The 12,602-nt window shown below is 53.5% G+C and overlaps 1 protein-coding gene across 3 annotated transcripts in view; it reads left to right on the top strand.

Annotated features, from left to right (window-relative positions):
- Nucleotides 1-12,602, top strand: part of ALPL (alkaline phosphatase, biomineralization associated) — a 52,885-nt gene that overhangs the window by 24,410 nt on the left and 15,873 nt on the right. For 2 of the 3 annotated variants that reach the window (XM_036109296.2, XM_078073701.1), the window contains exon 2: nt 10,566-10,732. In XM_036109296.2, coding sequence (XP_035965189.1) covers nt 10,672-10,732 — 61 coding nt within the window. In that variant the 5' untranslated portion in view covers nt 10,566-10,671. Of the gene's footprint in view, nt 1-8,486; nt 8,608-10,565; nt 10,733-12,602 lie in introns of those variants that run through there. The other variant, XM_036109297.2, reaches the window with a different exon arrangement.

Below are 12,602 nucleotides of genomic sequence, written 5' to 3'. Positions count from 1 at the left end.
CTGTACCGTGGGAGCATTGATGGCCCATACGGAAGGGTTGCTGTGCGGGTTAGGCGAGTCAGTGCATGTGAAGTGCTTCGAAGGGGCCTGGCATGCTCGTTCTGCCCGTTACTACCAGCTAACGTTGAGTGTTTTAATGTGCCAAGCCCGGGGCATTTATCTCCCGGTTTATTGTATTCTTATGCTTACAATCGTACAGCGACATAGGCACATACGGTGATGGTCTGCCTGGGACACGGGAGGATCCTGAGGCCCAGAAAGGTGAAGTGACGTGCCCAAGGTCGAGAAACCTGTAAGCGATGGGGACTCTGCTGAGCTGTGCACCCTTCGGGTAGGACCCTCACTTCCGTGGGCTCAGGTTTCCTGCGGGGCGAGGTGGTCTCCCTGCCCTGCCACCTCCTGGGGTCCCTGGCAAATGCACTAGGGGCAGCAGTCTCCTCCTCCTGCTGGAAGGTTCTCCGGGAATGTGAGGGACGTGCTTATCCAGGGCCAGCTGCAGCGTGCTATCTCTGGGAACATCCGTGTACTCCCAGCCCTGATGCCAGCATGGTGCTTGCGAGCCCCCTGCACATGCCACCCAGGGATGCTGCTTGTGTTGGCCGCTGCCCAGCAGGTTACAAGTTCACTGCCTATTTCCCCCATCCCGAGCTGTCGCGGCCTCTCTCAGGGCCCACGTGGGGGCTGTGGAATGGTGGCTTCCTCTCCCACGGGAAGGCTGCCAGGGTGCGTGGGCCTGGGGGGCGGGGAGTGGGGAGAGCCGGGGTGGTCCAGTGATCTGCTCAAGGAACCGCTGGAGTAGGGGTGGGGTGGGGCGGGGAGGAGGCGTGTGTCTAGGCTCACTCATGCCGCGTGACCTCGGGTAAGTCACCTCACCTCACCTCTCTTTTGTAAGTGGGGATAAGGGGAAGTCCTCCCTCAGAGGACTGGGGTGACGTGGGATGAGTGTGTAAGGAGCCCGAGCCCAATAGTAGCTGCACGTGGTCCATTCATCCACAGACACGGACTACTCATGCTGCAGCTGGAGCAAACGTGCTTCCTTTCTAGGCTCGCCGGCTGCTTAGGGGTTTACGCTTGGCCCTGGGAGACAGAAACATCCACGAGGAATGTTGAGATCTGGCTCGGCCCCTTACTGGCTATGTAACCTTGCACAAGGGACTTAACCTCTCTGTGCTTCTGCTCTGTCACCTGCAAGATGGGCGTAATAATAGTGCCTACGTGGCAGGTGATTGTAGGGATTAAATGAGTGGATGGAGGTAAAGTGTTTTCCGAACAATGGTTGGCACATAGTAAGGGCTATGAAAAGGTTTGCTGTGATTAAGAACACAATGACAAAGTGTGAAATGAGGGCTTTTTTAGAATGGTCTCAGTTTGAATGGTTCTCTTCGGGTGACACAGATCATTCATGTCTGGAATTCCAAGACACTGGCAGTAGGCTGTAGACTGCCTTGTGCTTCCAGTCAGAGCCCCCACATCGTAGCTGGTTCCTCTGGAGCCCTGTCCCTGCTGTTGACGTGCTGTGTGACCCCAGGGAGGCGTGCACCCTCCCTGTGCCTGCCTTATCGTGTCGTCGATTGTGAGAACAAGGATGGACAGTCCGGTGTCCTGGTAGCAGAGGGGCTCCTGCCGCAGGAGTGCTGAGTGTACCCAAGTATGGGGGTGGCAGGCACCTCAGAGAGAACACAGCAATGCCCCCCCCATGTCCTGTCCGTGGGATGCTGGAAGCCTGTGTGCCCACAGAGCAGCCATCCCTGACCTCCTCTGCCAGGCCCTCAGCCATCTCAGGCCCCAGGCACGGGTTTCGGTGCCCTGCCATCCCCCCTTCCACCCCCCTGTCAGCTCTCCTCCCACTAGTGGGACCGTGACTGGCTTCAGTCCTCTGCCCACAGAGCCAGTTGGTGGCATCCAGACCATCCAGATGCCCCAGGGAGCCCCAGAAAAGCTTTAGCTCCAGAACCCAGGCCTTTGAGGCCTCTGATTCTAGCTCTGCTGTGTGGCCTCGGGCAAGTGGCACACGCCTGAGCTTCAGCGTCCGCACCTGTAAGATGGGCTGGCGTGTCCGTGTGCAGGGACACGCAGGACGTGCTCTCGACCGGGCTGAGCACTGCGAGCAGAGCCCTTTGTGGCCGGTCTGGGCTGCCCCCTCTGCCCACCTGTCAGGGGCACCCTCTGTCTCTGTTCATCTCAACCCCTCCCCCCCAATCCTTCCAGCCTGGCCTGCTTCCACTCCATCCGTGGAACCTTCCTGGCAGATCCTGGATGTTCTCTCTCTCCCCTTCGAGGAAAAGAACATATCGGGCTGTGTGGTGGGTTATTTGCTCCCTTGTGGAGACGTGGAGCCCTTTGACTCGAAGAACTGGAACCTTGCCCCCTTCCCCTTCACTAAATACCCCCCTCCTCCTGCCACGTGGAGCTGTGCAGCGGGCCTCTGGTGGGGCCTTCCAGACAAGCAGGTCTGTGGGAAAGCCCTGAGGGTAACTAGCTGCCTGGCCGAGTGAGCAGAGAACGGTCAGTCCATTTTCTGCTCCAGACCCTCGTGTGCCCCTCTCCCTGCCCGTCCTTGGCGTATCCGTCCATCCTCCCCCACTCCTAATCCCGGCTGCTGACTGGCAGTCACCGCACACTTCCCATGCCCTGCGGTCTGTTTTAAGCCCCTCCGTCTATTAACTCCTACAATCCTTAGTTTCTGTGGTTTCTGTTAGTCTCCCACTTTGCAGATGAGAAGCCGGAGACACAGAGGGTGGGATCGGCGGCCCTTAGCTTCCCAGCTCGAGGGGCAGAGGCAGGGTCTGAGCCCGGCGCCCCGGCTCCAGGGCTCGCTCTTCCTGCTGCTGAGCTGCGTCTTCAGCCACTCCCCCCCTAACCCCACCGCCCTCTCACCCAGCCACCGACATTCCCTGGCCGCCCAGCTATGCGCCCGGCTCTGCCAGCCTTGGGGCTGCCACCATCAGCAGAGCTCACGCCATGGTAAGGGGGTGACAACCAGTGGCTCTCTAAGACTCTGATGGGGTGACCTAGGTTCTGGGAGCTTGGGGAGGAGTCGTACCCACCGCATGGGCTGAGGCGGGGGTGCGGGGCAGCTCTGCAGAGCTATCAAGGTGGAAGGATGATGGGAAGACTTCATGGAGTGGACAGCAGGGAACATTCTAGACCAGGGAACACTGTGTACAGAGATGTTGAGACTGGAAGTGCTCAGGGGACAGCTGGTGTCTCGGCTGAGCCTTCAAGACGCAATGGCTTGGCAGACAGCGGGGCTGACACCATGCCTCCCCGGGCACTTGCACATCTGTTTTCTGCCCACATGGAGTGCTGTCAGCAGCTGGAGGGCTGAGCCTTGCCCTGTCCCCAGCATCTGGCCCAGTGCCCTCTGGGGAAGTCCCTCCTTGGGTCTGACCTGCAGCCTACTCTGACCACCACACATTCCTTCCCGAGCCCTACACCCGGAGGCTGCTTCATGGCAGCCATAAATAACCTACGTCAGTGAATGAATAAAGTCCTGGCCAGCAAGGCTTGCCAGAGACGCCAGGCTTGGCTGAGAGAGGGATTCCATGTCCCCTCTCTCTGACCCTGCAGCTGCAGTGTTCCTCCCCAGGCAGCTGCTGCAGCCCAGTTCGGTGCTCTAGCAGGCCCTCCACCCCCATCCCAGTCCCCAGCCTGCTGGCAGCTGAGGGAACACTCAGCACTTGCTGCCGCCACAGCTCCTTCAAAGAGCCAGGAAGGCCCAGCTTGACAGCCCAGAGGGTGCTGGCTTCCGCCTGTTCTCATTCTGATTGTTCCCTGTGTGTGTCCACGGGAAGGAGGAGCTGGGCAACCGGGGTAAGTCTTTCCTCTTTCGGCCTCAGTCTTCCCATCTGGGCAATGGGACAGTCTGCAAAGCAGTGTTTCCCAAACTCATCTGCTCACAGAATGATTCAGCAGGTCCTGTGGGGGAGAATGGGGAATTTGGGGGCTGGTGTGTCTCTTTAATCTCCTTTTAAATTTGAATCAGCCACACCCTTTTCTTTCTCTATGCTCCCTTCACGCAAAGCTCCTCGGGTCCTCAGCACCTAGCGATACTGTTAGCCCCTGGCTGGAGTTGTACAGATACACAAACACGCACTTTTAACTACCTCCCAGTCACTGTGAAAAACACCTCCATGACTCTCATACATTCCCCAGGCTGTCCCCCTCCCCAGGAAACCGCTTGGGAGTAGGACTGCCCCCCCCCAACCCCTGCATTCACCCCCAAGTGATTCTTGTGGCCTGGTTTGGGGAGATCTGCTCAAAGGACCCTCCCCAGCCCAGACTTTCCAGGGCTGTGACTTCTAGCCTGGAGGCTCCCTAAGGACAAAAAACTGCCCTCTGGCCCAGCCAAGTAAGGCTAGGGAGCACAAGGTGACACTCTTTGGGTCTCCTATTGATCTGGGAAGCTGGAGGGTGGGGGGAGTCTTAGAGCTGTTCCAGCCCCGGGGAGCTGGCTGGGGCAGGGAGGGTCTCTGGGTCAGCTGTGGTAGAGAGAGCCTGGAGCAGGGGTGACCTCCAGGTAGGTTCCTTGAGGGGTCCTATGCAGGGCGTGGTCAGCATCTTCCATCTGTGTGAGCCTGGATCATCTCCACCACCGTGTCCGCCCCTCCCCCCACTGCTGCCCAGGCCTTCCTTCCCTTGCCTGGGAAGGGGGACAAATGATCTAGCTCTCAGGGCTGTTAACGAGGACTAAACTAAGGTCACGTATGTCCCACTCGGTGTCTGGTACACCGCAGGTGCTCTCCCGAGTGGGCGATGGCTGTAGGCTCGGAAGTACAGGGACTGACCCACAGTCACACAGCTGGGGGGGGGGTGGTCTGGGGCCTGGCCCAAATGTGCTGGCCTTGTGACTTTACTGATGAGCCTCAGTTTCCCTATCTGTCAAGGGGGCCAATAAGCCCACCCTGCCTGTATCACTGGCATGCTGTGAGGGTCTGATGCAATCTGAGTGAAGGGCCTATTGAAAAAGAAGAGGCTTTCATGGAGTCATACCACTGGATTTCCTATTTTCATGGTGAGCCTAGTGGCCCTTCTGGAAAGGGGGGACCTCTTGGCACGAGAGGGTAAAAGCCTCTTCCCCTAACCTTGAGTGCTTTGTACCATGGGGTCTGAGGTGTCCCAGGTGACGGGAGGCGTAGTTGGACAAGGCCTGGCCTCATAGGCACAGCTGGTGTTGTGTCGGCTCTGGGTATGTCTAGTGGCTTCCCTTCTCTGAGCCTCAGTTTCCGAATCTGTAAAATGGGAACTGTAACCCTCTCCTGGCTTGATGAGATGTTGTTGGGACCCAAGAGAGATATGGGGAGGGGACTTCGGAAGCAGAAAGGGACCTTCAGGCAGGCAGTCGCTCAGCCACCTCCAGCCTGTGTGTGCTGACTCTCCGGGGATAGCCGGTGATTTTACTGAAGGCTGCTGTCCTGCAGGGCTGGTGTTATCCCGGTTCTGGGGCCGTGCAGGGGTCGGGGTGACAGGCTGTGGAGGCTGGCCGATCTGGGTTCAGATCCCAACTCTAACGTTGCAACTCTGAGCTTCTCTTTCCGTCGTCCTGTAAGAGGGGTTGCTGATGCCTGTCTTACGGGGCCAGGCACACAGTGGGTGCTCAGTAAGAACAGTTCCTCTTATTCCGGACATAGCTTCCCCCTCTGGCTGGTTCAGTGCAGTCTCATGCCCGGGCTTGTAAATGGGGTCGAGCAGCCACTGTTGCTGCTTCACAAACGAATAACGGATCATGACCTTGGCCGGCCGGGGATGCCCTTCCTTCTGCGGCTTTTATCCCACAGGGTGACCAGCACAATGGCTACTGCGTAGTAGGTGCTCTTTTTTTTTTTTTTTACCCTGGCTGGTCAGGAATCTCCAAGAGGACAGAGACCCTGTCTATCCTGTTCCCCCAGTGAGTCCTTAGTACCTAGGACAGAGTACCAGGGACCCAGCTGGTGCTCACTCAATGTTTGGGAATGAAGAATGAATGAACAAAGTGGAATGAACAGGCATCGGGTGGAAAAGGCCTGGCTTGGGGGGAGGGGAGCTTCATGGGCTGTTCCCCACCCCCCACCCATCCCGCTTCGTCCCTCCTGGGCTAATCCCTAAAAGATTAACCCCAAGGAACAAAGCCAGGTCACTGGCCACTGACCCAAGGCTTTGCAGAGAGCATCCAAGGCTAGTGTGCAGGGGCTGTGTACAGGGGGCTCTGTGGGGCCCTCTTTGCCCCAAGATGGCTCTTCTGTCCCCCATCCTGGACGTGGCCCTCACGGCGGTCCTCAGCTTCCTCCTCCTGATGCTGGCCTTGAGCCTCCTCTGCTTCTTCACCTGCCGCCTGGCCAGGCCACTCAGGTAGGGGAACTCGCCTGGGCCTAACTCCCCCCGCTGCCAGATCTCCTGCCCTAAACTCATTTCGCTCTTGGCGGGACAGAGAAAGGGTGGGCACTGGTCTCTCTTTGCTCTCCGTGGTGGGGAAACCAAGGCCCAGAGAGGCTAAGAGTCAGCCTGGGATTGAATCACACTTGGCCACGGACTAGCTGAGATCCTTTGCTCAGTTTCCTAAACTGTACAACAGGCTAATGACACTTGCGGTGAGGATTAAGTAAGACCACAGATGTCAATAGTTAGCACAGTGTTCAGTACCACATGAGTGTCCAAGAAATGGTAGTGATTTATATCTGTCAATTGCCCTGGACCTTTTGGGACTCAGCCGCTCAGGACTGGCTTTTTGCATGGCTCCAAGGGGCTCCCATGCCCTCTGCCCCAGGATGCTGAGTCAGTCCTCAGGGCCAAGGCTCAGCCCCTCTGCTCCCCTCTCCTGACCTGCCAAGGAGCTGCTCCTTCTCCAGGGACCAGAGCCCAGTTAGGGCTTCTGCATACTTGTCATGAGTAATCAGAGCACGTAGCTGGGAGCCTGGTGGAGACGGTCCAGCTGGGAGGTGGGGGGCAGCGGGGCTGGCAAACACTCGAGACTCCGTTCTGAGCTAGTAGAGCATTGGCAGAGGGTGGTGGGCAGCCAGGGCCCCTGCAGCCCCAGACTGGGCCCCACTGAGCCCATCACCAGGGCCAAGAGAGCAGGCTTGGAGCCTCTGGGTGGGGGTGGGGGCCAAGAGGAGGAGCCCGCAGAGCAGACTCTGGCTTCTGAAGGGTCTCCTAGGTTCCAGCCCCCTCTCCTTTTCAGGCAGAGGCAGTGGGAGAAAGCACGAGAAGGCACCTGTCTGTCTCTAGGACAGGGGATCTCAAAGCCACATCCCTGGGGCCAAAATTCAGAGCATTCCAGCCTGAATCTTGAGGCTTTTCATTAAGTTAGCATTTACAGAGCTGTTTCTGTGTGCACAGGGTTGGGGATTCAACGATGGGGAAAATGATGTTTACTCTCCCAGAGCATCAGGCTGACAGAGAAGAGAAACAAATAAGAATAATCATGCAGGCTGGATGAGCCCTTTAGATCTCCTGGGGCCACCCTTGACTTTTCTTTTTCCTTATACCCTTGTTTGTATTGGGCCCAAGGGGCAGAGAGGATTAAGTCCTATTTTTCAGTGCATGGTGAACTATCATGAGCCTTGGTTTTCTCACCTGCAAAGTAGATCACAGCCCGCCTCTGTCCACTGTAGGGGTTACTAGTGAGAAATCATGATGGAAGTCTTCATAAACAGTGACGTGCAGTACACAGGTCATTTGCATTCTGTGTTTATAGATTGTTTACCTAAGCTCTTAGAGAGTATTGTTTCTATCTTCTTGAAATGGAACATAGACGCATTCATGCAGAAAAGTGTCAATATTACACATCGACCGCTTGTTTGATTTTCAGACGGAATCCACCCGTGTAACTAGCCTGCAGATCAATCACAAGTCCCTTGTGCCCCCTTCGGTCTCCACACCCTCAAGTGTAACCTTTGTCTTGTCTTCTAACCCCTCGCTTTGTCCTTATACTTTGTATCTTGGGAATTACTCTCTATGTACTCTTGGATTGGCTTCCTCCAGTCAACTTTACCTTGGCAAGATTCATCCCTGTTGTTGTGTGGAGTTGTCGATCATGATCATTCATCCTAACTGTTGCTTAGATTTCCATTCTGAGAACTCAGTGTATTTCTCCATCCTGCTGAAGGTGGAGCAGTTCTGAGGCCAGATGAACAGAGCTGATGCAAATGTTCCCATACTGGTCTTTTGGTGAACGCACATGTGTACATTTCTGTTGGAAATAGATGGGTCAGAGGGCATATGTACGTTTCAGCTTTGGTAGATGCCGCCAGTTTTCCGAAGGGGTTGTACTGATCTACACCCACTCCTGGCAGTGAATGGACACCCTAGTTATACTCTATGCACTTGCCAATACGTGCATTTCTCTGCACACACAAAGGAAGGATTTGGGGTGGTTCTTCCCTTCCCCCTGCCTCCCTCCTTAGAGCATTGGCTTTCAACTGATGTCAATATTTACCAATATTGCCAAGCACTGGAGTATGGACAAACAAGGCAAAGTCCCCGCTCTTAGAAACTCCCAGTGTGGTGGGGGAAATGGACCAGAAAAGAATTACTTTCAAAACAGGGACATACACACAATGGTGGAGGTGGTATGAAGTTCAGAGACAGCATCCTCAAATGAGTGGCCATCCGGGAGGCTTCCTGAAAGAGGTGACTTCGGTTTTTAAGCTATTTGGAATAATATTGTGATGTATTGACACTGTATATCAATTTAATAGCATTCTTTCTGATGTTAGGGTTTACTCTAGAAACATTTGAAAAAGGGGCACCTGGGTGGCTTAGTCAGTTAAGCGTCTGCCTTCAGCTCAGGTCATGATCCCAGGATCGTGGGATCGAGCCCCACATCGGGCTCCCTCCTCAGTGGGAAGTCTGCTTCTCCCTCTCCCTCTACCCCTCCCCACCGCTCCTGCTCTCTCTCTCAGATAAAATCTTAAAAAAAAAAAATTTTGAAAAAGGTAGAGTAAAAAGAAATCAGAAATCATGCCTCTCAGAGTTAAGTGCTGGTAGATGTCAGATGTAGTGTTTCCTTTTAGTTCCTGCCTGCCCTACTGCCCCCCATTAAGGAGCCAGGTGGATGCGGAAGCAGGTGGAAAAGCATAAGGGTGCAATTGGATGGTGCTTTTGGTGAATGCTGGGTGTTTTGTGGGTGGAGGTGCTGGTGAGCCCTCACCTCTGGGCACTGAAATGCAGTGTGTACTTTCCCTTAGATTTATTTATTTGAGGGAGAGAGAGGGAGAGAGCGCCCATGAGACCAGGGGGAGGGGCAGAGGGAGCGGGAGAGAGAGAATCTCAGACTCTCCACTGAGCTTGGGAGCCCGACGCGGGGCTCGATCTCAGGATCCTGAGCTCCTGACCTGAGAGAAACCAAGAGTCGGACTCTTAACCAACTGAGCCACCCAGGCGTCCCCAGCATGCACGTTTTTGAGGTTGAATCGAGATCCTCTGCTAGCAGCAGAGTGGTTTCTTATCTGACACGACACCCAACGGTAGAATGTTGTGCATCACTGCTGTTTCCTGCAACAAATGGAGAGTAACCGTTTTTATTTCGGTTTTGGTGGAAATATATTTTCCTGTGAAACTCTTGCCTTTTGAAATCTCTCCTCTTTCAGCAACATTTATGCACAATGGGGTTAGTACATTCTCAGCTGCAATTGGGGTTGCCCCTTGTGATCCTGACAGGATGACCACAATTTAAAAACTTTCTTATGCCATCGAGTACATGCTCATTTTAGGCAATTTGGAAAATTAAATAATAATAATAAAAAGAAGAGGAAATCATCATTCATAGTCTTACTGCCCAGAGAAAACCACAGCTAATGTTTTGGTGTATTTCCTTCCAGTGTGTGTGTGTGTGTGTGTGTGTGTGTGTGTGTGTATGTGTGTGTTTTAACAGTTTTTTTTTAAATTATAAAGGTAACATCTCAACACAGGAGAAAATTTGGGGAATGCAGAAAAGAGTGAAAAGGCAATCAAGTCCTCCGAAATGTCACCACCCAGAAATGGGCACCCTTAGCAGCCAGTCTTCTTTGGGTCACTCCTATAGCTTTTATATCTCATAGTAAATGCCAAGTTCTAGAAGAGAATGTGGCAAATGTGGTTGTCCCTGTAAGAAAGGGTGGACTCTGTTTTGTCTCTGTTGTGCTTGGAACACGGGTCATTAAAAGGCTGCAGACTAGTCAGGAGCAGGAGTATCCTCTCCTGGGAGCTTGTTAGAAATGCACTCAGGAGTCTGGGTGAAGGCAGGTGGACCCTGGGCCTATTTCCTTCTAAGAGATTCTGGTGCATGCTGCAGTTTGGGAAGGATTACACAGGAAGACCAAACTCTGATGGGGTTCAGGCTCCAGATGGACCGGAAGTGGGAGTTCACCTGGGAAATGGGGAAGGAACCACTTTGCAGCATGAAGCTCATTATACTTACATGACCGTTTTCATGATTGAGCTTCCTGAGGGAGGGACTGCCTGGGTTTGCATCCCAGTGCCCAGCCCCATGCCGGGCCGGTGATCAATGCTCAACAAATAATGAATGAATTAGTGAATGTATAAGTGGATGGATGAATGAATTCTGGAGCTATGGCCCACATGTCTTTTTTTTTCCCTTTAATTTCTAGGATCGGAACATCAATTAACATCTGACCACTGCCAGCCCATCCCCTCCCACCCACGTTGATCATACCTCTGGGCCGGAGAGAGAAAGCAGGTCTTGGAGAGGGCACCATGATTTCTCCCTTCTTAGTGCTGGCCATTGGCACCTGCCTTACCAACTCCTTTGTGCCAGGTAGGCTGGAGGACCCAGGCAGAAGAGCGGGGAAACTTGGTGCCGGTGGGGTAGGAGGAGGGCAATATCTCTGTTCAGGGTCATAGAACTATCCAAATGATCTAACAGCTGGAAACATATGTTCCCAGAGCAGGAGGTCCCAGCTCTGCTCTTGCACGTGCTAGTGTTGGACGGGCCACTCTTTTTCTCTTTATATGATCCTATTCCTTAATTGGGGTATAAACTATGCCAAGTCTTGGGATGCTAAGCCTCCTGTTGGTTTTGTCTACTTAATGCTCCCCCGTGGTGATAACATTTCCTTGTAGCTTATAATTTTTGCTGGTGAATTCAACAGAGTTTTGTTTTTTGTTTTTTTGTTTCTTATTGGAGACTCACATGGAAGTGTTTCCATGGTGCAGTGTTGTTGTGTTTGATTCTTCAACTAATTCTAGACAAGTTTTTATGTTAACTCTTCAGTTAGGGGTTCTTACGCTGTAAATTCAGACCTCCGCGGAGACCGGGCTTAGATTTGGAGTTGCGCTCACATTTCTCAAGACTGGCTTTCTTTCCCCATCCCTTCTATAGTCACACATGCACATTATCAACCTAGATCTGTATCTGGTTGGACACCCCAAGGGCCGCCCAGCCTCAGCCCCAGCGGGAGAGGGGAGCCCGCCTTGGCTCAGTCCATCACGTGGAAGTTCTCTACCTGTCTGGTGGAGAGAGTAAATTCCTCCTCTTTAGGGCTGTTGTGGGAATCCCACAGTATAGTCAGTGTTAGGCAGGGAGTGGGTGCTCTTAGGAAGAATATTTTCAACAGATGAGGAAATTGGGGTGCAGAGAAGGGACTGGCCCTCCCCCGGTGACACAGCAAGTCAGAGTTGGGGATGGAACCCAAGCTGCCGGGGTCTCAGGCCATGCCCCCCTCTCGATCCCATGATGCCTTTCAGTGTGGATCCTTGGGGATCTGCAGTCACTCTGTGGGACCACGTCCCTGCTTTCTCAACACTCACAGCCCACCTGAGTGAAAGCTAAACGGATGAAAAGTGAAAAGGTGAACAAGCAACAACGTGAAAAATCTTCAGATATTCAGCAATTCAGTCTTTTGTATTTGTTCCTTTTTAGCCATTCTGATGTGTGTGTAGTGGTGTTACATTGTCTCCTCTTTTTTTTAAATTAGGTATAACTTAGAGTAAAGTGCACCAATCAAAAATGTATAGCCTTGTGAGTTCTTACATATTTTATGCCCATGCAACCACCACCCAGATTAAGAGAGAACATTTGCAGTCATGGGACACTAAGGGCTTTCGTATGCACTCCCCAACCCAGCCCGCCCCCAAGCCGAAGGAAGTGCCCTAGGCTTACTCCTGCCACCACACATGAATTGAGCCTGTTTGGAACTCATGTACATGAAATTATATGGTACGTACTGACAAGTACTCTTCCCCTAGCATTATATTCTGAGCATTTGTGCATGTCATGTAATGTTCTCCAAAAACAATGGCCTCCTGATACTCAGTTGTCCAAGGCCATGATTGCTTAAGCCAGTCCTCTGACAATGAAGTCAGTTTCACATCCACTAACCCCTTCTCAGGGTCAGGCCCTGGGGGGTGGCGCTGGTGCAATAGACAAGGGCTCTCGCCAGTCTTTTCCGGTCTCACAAGGAGCATCCTGAGCAGGGAGCCTGGCAGAGTGGGATCACAGCTGGAAGCAAGAAGAAGGAATGGATGCAGGGCAGGCTGACGTCAGCCCAGCCCCTCGGGGAAGGGGGGGTCTGCCCGGATGATGTTCGGGAAGGGGAGGGAAGGACTGGTTGTCGGTAAGTCAAGACGGGAAGTAGTGCATCACCACCCAGATCGCACCCAAATGGCCAGAGAAGCTCCTTGACCTA

Source organism: Halichoerus grypus, chromosome 5 (genome assembly GCF_964656455.1).
Source record: "Halichoerus grypus chromosome 5, mHalGry1.hap1.1, whole genome shotgun sequence".
Lineage (NCBI taxonomy): Eukaryota > Metazoa > Chordata > Mammalia > Carnivora > Phocidae > Halichoerus > Halichoerus grypus.
Note: the sequence above shows the minus strand (reverse complement) of the source record. Positions and strands in the feature narration are given on the sequence as shown.